The sequence below is a fragment of the Plectropomus leopardus genome, chromosome 15 (genome assembly GCF_026936395.1).
Source record: "Plectropomus leopardus strain MGB_pleo_1.0 chromosome 15, ASM2693639v1, whole genome shotgun sequence".
NCBI classification, from domain to species: Eukaryota; Metazoa; Chordata; class Actinopteri; order Perciformes; family Serranidae; genus Plectropomus; species Plectropomus leopardus.
In genome coordinates, this window is record NC_142190.1 from 26279299 (window position 1) to 26289047 (window position 9749).

At 39.8% G+C, this 9749-nt stretch overlaps 1 protein-coding gene across 1 annotated transcript; it reads right to left on the reverse strand.

The window, feature by feature from the left end:
- Nucleotides 1–100: 100 nt before the first annotated feature.
- fam76b (family with sequence similarity 76 member B) lies at nucleotides 101–6989 on the reverse strand. Its single transcript, XM_042499827.2, has 10 exons — nucleotides 6438–6989; nucleotides 5552–5616; nucleotides 5403–5457; nucleotides 5109–5264; nucleotides 4833–5020; nucleotides 4167–4217; nucleotides 3990–4067; nucleotides 2883–3018; nucleotides 2677–2778; nucleotides 101–1241 (listed from the first exon to the last, which is right to left on the reverse strand). The coding sequence occupies exons 1-10, from the start codon at nucleotides 6522–6524 to the stop codon at nucleotides 1152–1154; spliced, it is 1008 nt and encodes a 335-aa protein (XP_042355761.1). The 5' UTR covers nucleotides 6525–6989; the 3' UTR covers nucleotides 101–1151.
- Between the last annotated feature and the right edge of the window lie 2760 nt (nucleotides 6990–9749).

Here is a 9749-nt window from a genome sequence, read left to right on the forward strand (position 1 = left end):
CCCCAAAAAAAGTATGAACCAGAAAATGAGCATAATATGGGACCTTTAAAAGTTTCAAAAGTTAAACACATGTATGTTTAATAAAAAAACAAACACACAGTAACAGTTTAGCCAGTTTTAATAGTTTTAAAACACTTGGTTTGGAAAAAAGTACAAAAGTGATCCTGGACGCCACAGTATGAAACCAGCCCAATAATGCAAGGTGATAGGTGTGTTCCTTTAAAAAGCATCTTCTACAGACATGTTAATTTCAACTGGCCTTAACATACACATACTGTACTCACTAAAACAGATACAAGCAATAGTTTAAATACAATGGCTGACCCCAGTAATACATTTACAAGTGATTCTTAAAAAACTAATTAAAAGGGAGGGGGAAAAAAAGAAGTCTGACCACAATGCCAACTGGTGTCTGGCAGTAAAATCATGCAGTATTACAATCGTTCCACTAAAGAGAAACAGCGAAGCACTACAGCTGTCACACAGTGAGAAAGAGGGCAGCCAAGAGGTGTTTCTCTGTCAGCCTGCCAAAGTCTTCATTGGTTGTTGATGAATTGTTATTGAGAGGGTTCTCGACTGTTGAGCAGCGGCTCAGTGGACACCCTTCCCACGTTTGCATACATTGTAAAAGTTGCGCAGGGCCTCTCCATTAAGGAGAACTTGTCTCCCACAATCGCATCAATTTAGAAAAATATAACTAATTGCTATTGAAGAGAATCCCAAAATGTGGGATATTCTCTTAGTATGTTGTGAAGAAATAAAAAAGCCAAGAAATACAGTTGAATAAATAAATTGCATGACATCCATAAAAATAAGTGGATACACTGAGTTGACAGAATGCTATCCACATATGCACACCATGCTTTCCGTTTTGGCCCGGCAGTGTTAAAAACGAGGGCACCATCCTCTACTCCGTCCAAAGTCGCATCCTATGAACCAGTGGAAAAGTTGCCATAAAATATCTAAAATATGCGGACATTTAGAGAAAGGTTTCTTTGATTCAACAGTTGATTTCCATGTACAACATGGTCTCTGGCTTTACCAATCAAGAAGTAATCAATGTTGATGGCAATGGGGAAACACAAGAGAGGGACTTTCAGTGTTACAACAATGAAGTCGCTCTGTGTTGTTACCCGCTGGCCGGCCTATTGTTAGGGCAACAGCAGTGAACTTCCTGTCCGGTCAAACTTTTTGCCTTTAGAGAGCGCAGCCACTTGTTTCATCAGCTCCCTGTTCTTGCTCTGTGGAAACAAAGGAGAAATGTTATAGTTCTGAATTTTTAAAAATCTGAGTGGAGGCATTTGTGAAATCACGCTGCACATTTACATTGGAAATGACGTGAAATCTTGACTGTCTTAATGGCAGCAAACGCATTAGCTGCAGTTTCAAAGCACTTCCTTTTGTCACTTATGTACCCATGATTCATCCAGCGCTACAAGCGAAAGGGCTTGGCTCAGCGTGGTCTACCTTCAGCTGTTAGACTGCACTGACAAAAACGCATTTGGTGCATCAAACACGTCAACATGAGTCACACTCAAAAAAATTTAAAAAAATAAAAAATAATCCAATGTTTGACAGGAAATGGCTTAGCTGACACATTGTATCTGTAACAACAGACTGCAAACTTATGCAACAAGTGAATCTTCCCTTGCTAAATAGATGACACAATGTCTTTCCAGATGGTGATTAACATTTTAAGCAGTTACTTCACAATACTGACCACTATACATTCTGATACACTGCACACCCCTGCGCGGTATTATGCGAGCTTTTCTAAATAAATCACAAACAAAAACAGTAATGATCATCATGTAGTGTTGTGCTGAACAAAAGACAATTGTGACGTGCATAATTCCTAAAACTATTACTGATTACAGATTAGTTGGGGAAATTAGAGAACGGGGTGTGTACTCCCTTGCATGGCAGTGTTTCCCACAGAATTAGAATCTACCTGTGTTTGTAGTTTACGATAAAGTTTAACTTTCACTGCACCTGGCGTTCTGCTGTTCCGCCTGTCCCCAGAGTACGCTCTGCACTCCAAGAGTGTTGTGCAACAATAAACTGTATACATATTCCAAAAGTGTTTCTGACGCATAAAAACATACAATCAGTACATGGCAGCGGGTGGTTTAATCGAGGTGGGATGCCACAAATAAATGAATGTGTGGGAAACCATGCATTGTCAAGTGCATGGGGTTTTTTTTAGATTCCAAAAGTGATGTGTGCATATTTAAACAGTAAGAATACACTATGGAAATTTAAATGGCACTTTGTTTGATTGAGGTTATTTCTACTGGACCTTTAAGTACAGATAAAAGAAGCCGGTATTTAAACTGTCTTAAGTGAACATCAGGGATGACAGAACTAAAATTAAAGACATGTTTTAGTGATGATTGTATTTCCACACCTCCTTGGAACCTGCACATCAGAACATTTGGGCTCTGTAAACTTCCTCAAACAGATATGACCACTTAGGATGCAAAAAACAAGTAGATATAAAGTATGTATAAATCAACACACCAAAGTGCCGTTACAGTTAGGTGTGTTGATTGATTATATATAGAATGGTGTGGAAAATGACAATAACCATATCAAAAAATATTCTAGAGCAAATTTTGAATGCGGGTTGGCGTTGAAGCTATTATGATTGCCACGTGTGCATGTGTCATTTCCTACCTGCTGCTGCTCCATAGACTCTTTGTGCGATTTCTCCATTTGATTCATCTTCACTCTCATGTTGGATTCCTGGTACTGAAAGTCTGCTTTGAGCTCTGTGAGCTGGAGGGAAATTAATAATCAGTACGTCACACGAACACAAGCAACCAACAGTGATGTGACTTTGAGTCATCAGCGCCGGAGGTCAGGCCAGACTGATAACCCACCTTTCGGTCCTTCTCGAGAATGGTTTGATCCCTTTGCTGCAGGAGTCTCTTCAGTGACATCACTTCCTCTTTCAGCTGGCTGATGAGAATGAAGTTGTCCGTTCCTCCAGAATCCATCGACTGGGTGATGGAACTACTGAAGGGAGAAAGGAAAAAGCATGAGGCCAGCACCGATATGGGTAGTTAAAGGTATACTATGGAGGAATGGATGGTGACTTTTTGTTCACAGTATCGCCACCTGAAGTGAAAACCTACCCCCAGATTTACTCTCATGTCTGAACGAGCTTCACTTTGCTATATTTGCCTTTTTTTGGCGCTGTGTCCAAGATTTTCACAGCTTCCTCAAGAACGAAAGTTACCTAGATTCTGGCACCTGCTTATTACGTTTTTATAAAGTCCCAATCTCATCTGCACCCTGTGCTCAGGAACGTCCCAGAATGAAGCAACATAAGAATAAAATAATAAAATACAGGCAGAGGGCAGAGTCTCGGCAGAAAAAAAAAACACTGCCACACGCTTCTACAGGAGGGTCTACAGGTCTGAATAAGTGACTTTTAAAACTTTTTAAGACCATCTTCATACTACTTTAAATGAAATTTAAGAACAAAACTTCAATGGAAATACACAAGTGTGTACTCTTTCTGTCTTTCTACCTAAACGCACAGAGGGAGCAAAACTAGAGGCACTGCACCATATATGCATTCAGTCAAAGTCTGTTCACCCATAGAATCAGGTCCCTCCTGTTATCATATTTCCTGTAGCACCAACACCAGAAATTCTCGCGTAAAATGACTTAAAAGCACGTACAATTTATACAATTTGAATTTCAGACAATTTAATACTTTTAAAGGCCATTTATTAGTAAGTGTGTATTTAAGACATTTAAAGGAACTGTGGCGACCCTGTTATAGTGGGTCATAAGTGTTTATTGAGAGGGATTAATTTTGTATGAGTCTATACAGTGTTTTGGGGAAAAGCCTGCATAGTTTACCTTGAACATGTGTAGACAAAACTATTCAAAAACAAAAGGCAATTTTTACATTACATTTTTTTTTTAAATAAAAGCAACTTAATGATTTTTTCAAACCATTGCAACACTCATCATACCTGTCCCCGTTGGATGGCTTCATCTCCAGTTTTGGTTTCTTCTTTGGAGTCTCCTTCTGGATTGAAGAAGATTTATGGCTGCAATGAAAATAAAAAATGGCGATGTACAAATTGGGCCTAAAAACTCATTCTTTTGCGATGTATATTGTGCAGTTTGAATGAGAAGGAAAGTTTTACCTCTGCTTCCACAGTCCCTGTTCCTGCTCAGGACTCAAGCTCCCACTCAGTCTGCAAAAGAGAAGCTAGCTGTTAGTGAGCCAGATCTTTATTTCTACTTATCAGTGCTTTATTTAAAAAAAAAAAAAAAACATAAAGCGGAGTCCTGCACCAGTTTGGATGTATTGTAACAAGTAAAAATATTTTTATATAAATTTAAAGGGTAGGGCAAAAATGAACTGAATGCCGATGGGAGGCGGCTGAGAGCAAAAACATTAACAGGTGCTTGAGCTGGGCGTGTTAATGCTCAGCAGCTTCTACCTGATCGGACAACTGTATCATGAGGCAAACTCTGACAAAGTGTACAGACGACATTCAACAAAACATCTTTCTGCAGGTGAGGATGCAGCTGACTGATAGCTCCAGGGCGGTTACTTTGGACATTTGGACACATCAATACCGCAAATTGGGCAGACGTGTAGCTCCACCAGAAACATCTCCAAATGCAGAGTAGGGTGCAGATTTAAGAGATTATTTTTCTAACATCTTAGTTTAGATATTAAAATCGCATTAATATTGGTGTAGGAAAAACCAATCACCCATTATCCCTTCAACTGTCGATATACGATCGGATCGCCTATTGACACAAGCCTATTTGAAAAACAGCAATGACACGAAAGGACGTACTTGTGATGAGAACTGCTGTGCCTGTGTTGATGATGGTGGTGGTGATGATGGTGAGGTCTTGAGTGGTGGTCTTTCTCATTCAGGGATGAGGAGTTGGAGGAGCCGAAGCCCTTCCTCTGCTCCTTGGTCTTCTGCAGGACGCGGCGGTAGGACAGAGTACAGAGCCAGCATAGCAGTTTCCCGTCCACCTGTAGTACAAGACGGAGACAGTAGTTCAAAAGACGTGCTGCTACACATTCACTGACAAATGAGACTTTGCGTGTGCAAGGTTTATACCTTTCTCCTGCCTTCCTCCTTACGGTCAAAAGCGCACTGCTGTTTGCACTGCTCACAGGTCTGTGGAGGTCCATATTTCTTCTCTGAGTTAGTACAACGCTGACACTTTGTCCCGATAAAAGCTGCGATGATGTTACAGTACTGGCAGGGTTTGGGCTGTAAAGAGACAAAAAAAATGGTGCTTAGAACATTTACACATTAAGGACTGTTCACAAATGTACACCAAGTTCAACTCTATAGATATAACTGAGTTTTAAAGTGCTTCAGGAAAAACAGGAGAGGCCAGTTACTCACTGTTCCAAACTGTTTGACGTTCTGGGCGCACTTCTTGCAGATTGTATTGGTTTTACTGTAAAGAATAAACATTTATTTACATCCAAAACAAATGATATGAAATGCAAAGACATTTATTATTAAGTCTTCATTAGGAGTACACATCTCACCTTTCCTGCTGAAACTCAGATCTGCAGTACGTGCACTTTACTATCGGATGCGCGATGCGACACTCCTGTGGCAACAACAAACAACAAAAAATGTTCCCCTGAGTTTGAGAAATAAATTGTCTCATTACAATGTACACATAAGAAACAAGACTGCCTCATGAGTCCTTGTGTGTTTGTTGCGCAATGCCTCTTGGCTACACCATCAGTGGAACACCTGACTATTTGGGTGTAGACACCAGGATGACCTTGCATTGTTACTGCGTAGAGTCAGCCCAACATATCATAGCAGCAGGGCTGTGTTGGAAAAGACGGCAAAAGCAGAGCCATTCCTGGATAACTTTATGTGGTATTCTTTAAAATTTAAAGTGAGAGGAATCTCACTGTAATTGCAATACAGTTGATTCTGTGTTTTATCTATACTGTGCAAAGAAAAGCTGTCTGCAGGGGGAACCTCTCCAGTACTGGAGGGATGTTTATGAAGTGATAAAGCTGTCCATTTTTATCTCTCCTCCCCAAAACAGTGCAGTCAGTGAAGTAAGGAAAGGTGGGGAGGTTTTTAAAGGGCTCCCTAGGAGCAACAAGTGAGTAAATACGTGGCAATTCTTAAAAGCACAAGTCTTGTAATGCTTTGAGAACTAATGTTTGGCAGGTAAAAACGTGGCATTAGTGTGCTATTACTCTTTTACAAACAGGACAGTCGTACTGAATGCCCTAAACGAGATTACAGTCACTGTAATAGCGCAGATAAAAGCTGTTACATAATCTGCCTAACTTGTCGTAACACCATCACACCAGGTCGACAACAACACCCGCAAACAGCATCATTATTTACGGTCTGGGATTGTCTTATTTACAATCATCCTCGATCACACACACAGCCCGGTACCTTGCACAGCTGCTGGCCCTGCGACAGCTCCTCGAAGGGGTACCGCTGGTTACACTTCGTACAGGCGTACAGAGCCGACGTTGCCATTCTCGCCCAACTAATGTCACCGTGCTAAAAGAGGTTAGCGGAGTCCAGCTGCAAACTGAACGGATTTACGGCACTATTTCCTTTCGAGCCGCTCGCTAATTGAGAAATAAAAACACACACACACCGTGCTGGCATCCACTGATAGCTAACGTTAGCTAGCTCTGCTAGGCAGCGCAGGGCAACACAGAAATAGCTTAGCTGGAGGGAGCAGGCGAAGAACAATAAACTCCAAATATTTGGGATCTTTCACTGCACGCACGTTACCCAGTCACACTAACGCGGGATCAGTCGTTCGTTATGCCGCCACGCAAGAAACCCGTTAACATATATCTGGCTATTTAGATGAAGTTTCCACTGTTCTCGCCAAGAAAGGTATTTTCCTGTTTTCCTTCTCTCTTTTTGTATCAACGCCGTCGTCGTCATGTAACCGGAAGTGGTCGACGGCTTCAGAAGAAGAAAGGAAACCTATCGCGACACGACAGCCGTCCGCGGGATTCACATTTTGAAATGAGCAGAGCCAATCACGTGTCTGCATTCAGCCGACAAAGCTGCACATCATGTATGAACATGTCATTAACTTGCGCAGATTTTTACTTGTTTGATCACTAAAGTCACGACTTCAGACTTCATTCCTGTGACAGGCGCTACAGACACAAGAACAGTTTGTTCCCACGAGCTGTCACTCCGATCAACAGCGAAATAATCACTAAATCACTCATCAATAAATCAGTCATGAACGCCAACACATCCGCTGCCTGCATTATTGTTTTGAAGCTTTTAATACACCACTGTTAACCTAATCTGTCACTGTCAATATAAATCTTACACGCTGTGTATGCAATACATAAGTGTATAGACGTTTTAACTCCATCGTTGGTCATTTATTTATATAATGTTTTTGATTGATTGATGTATATGTAGAGAGAGATGCACATCACAGCCCCTCCTTTTTCTTATGCCTCTGGCAATCAGTTTAGTTTGTAAATCTTCTTAAACTAAGTCATGTTTGTGCTTTTCTTGAGCTCCACACCCAAATCACAGTTTCATTCTGAAATACACATTCTTTCCAAACAAAACGTTTCTTTATTAAATTATATTTACCTTCCCTACCAAAAAGAAAACATTGTGTTATAAATTACCTGGTGGTAAATTATTTCGTGCTTTATGCATTATTTGTGCTATGTTAAATTCTGCTACATCAACAAACTTCAAGGCATTTCACTTAAAAAATGAGAGTGTTAGTGTATTCTCAACATCCTACATTATTAACTATCCTTATGTCTCTTTTTTGCAGTTTGTATTATGGATGTAGGGTGCTTTTGACAGTGTTAGCCCATTTAACAGCTATTTATATGGCAACGCAAGTGAGCAGTGAGGAATATACAGCACTGTGTGATCCAGAATGGGGCTCGTTCTTACCAGTACTGCTCCTTACCAGTTAATCTCACACTTTTATATAAACATGAATACACCTATTTTTTCACATAGTTGTGAACATTATAGTCCTGTCTTTTTTTTTTTTCTTCCTGTCCTGTTTTGTTGACCTTGCGCTTAGCTGTTATGGCTGTTTCTCTGTATAAGTCCATTGAAAGAAATTCCCCCGAAACAGTCGAATCCTTGTATGTGTTCATAAACTTGACTAATACATTTGATTCTGCTTCTGGCTATATTAACTATAAGCTCAGTCATAGCACCAGACACAAATGTAGCATTACACCCTGTTTGTCTTTGGAAGAGCTATTTATGTGTAATAATTGAATCATTACTGACATTAGTTCAAATGGAAATCATCCCTGTTCTTTTGAATCAGCTAATTCTCACTGCTCTACAAATGTTTAGAAATGGTTATAATGGATTTAAGGCTAGTTTTTAAATCATAACACCAAAGTGTCATGAAGGTCCCGGGGCTTATATTATCAGGAGCTAGAGAAGGTCACAAGATTATCACAAGCTAAGATAAATTTGCAACATCTCTCAAATAAAATGTGGCCATGTAGGTAAACAATCATTGATAAAAGGACTCCAGGAAGTGAAAAAAAAAACCAATCACTGAGACTCTTAAAGAGGATATGCTGTTGCACATCCAAGCTATACTGCTGGATACTGCTGATTGATAACAAAAGGGTATTAGCAGAATAATATTTAGGCCTTTAATGTAGTCCATGTATGGCAGAGGATCAGTATATATCAGTTTGGCCCAACAAGATATCATGGACACATCATAAGACACTGCATTATAAGGATTGGTCCCACCACCTCTCTACAAAGGAACAAGACACACTGTGGTGGTTTTGCAACTTGTTTTGGTCATTATGCATCTATTTGTGGTTTTGTGTCTTTTTGTGGATATTTTGTTTCTCCTTGTGCTCATTTTTAGGAAATGTGGGTCTCTTTTTGTTCCCTTTGTGTTTCTTTGAGGTAATTTTGTGTCTCACTGTGGTTATTTTGTCTCTTATTGTGATGTGTGTCTTTGGGGTAATTTTGGATCTATTTGAGGCCATTTGTGTCTTTCTTGGTCTCCTTGTGGTTTATTTTTTTGTCTCTGTGGTCATTTTTCTGTCTCTCTGAGATAATTTGGGGGTCATTTTGAGGTAATTTAGTCTCTTTGAGGTTCTTTTGTGTCTTCTTTGGTCATGTTGTATCCCTTTGTGGTTGTATTGTGTCTCTGTGGTTATTTTGAATGCTTTGTTGTCTTTTTGCAGTTCATTTGCATTTTTTTGTTATCATTTTTAGTCTCCTCTTGGTCAGCATGTGTTTATTTGAGTGATATTTTATAGGTGAAGATCAGAGGGGCCCATGAAACTTGGGGCCCCTGGGCCTGTGCCCAGTAGCTGTTCAGTAATCCATCCATGCATTTACTGTATTCAGTATCATAGTAACAATCGTCAATTGCAACTCAGTGCTTATTCAAACTGATTAGATCTCATGTCTGAAAATTGTGGGACAACTAACAATCAGTTAACATTAACATTCAATTCACATTGTTAGAATGAGTTTATTGGAGGGTTGAGTAATTTCTATCGGTCTCAAATTTTTTCTTTAATGTATCCAGTTAGGAAGTCCCTGTATAACCCAGTTCAAGATCTTATACAGCTATATAAAACTCTCATTGGTATTTTAAACAAAAGACTCAAAAGACAGCTTTTAGCATTTGGTGCGCTGTCAGAAGCTGAAATGGTAAAATAGGAAGTGGGTAGACTCTACTTTACCTCAGCTACTATGATG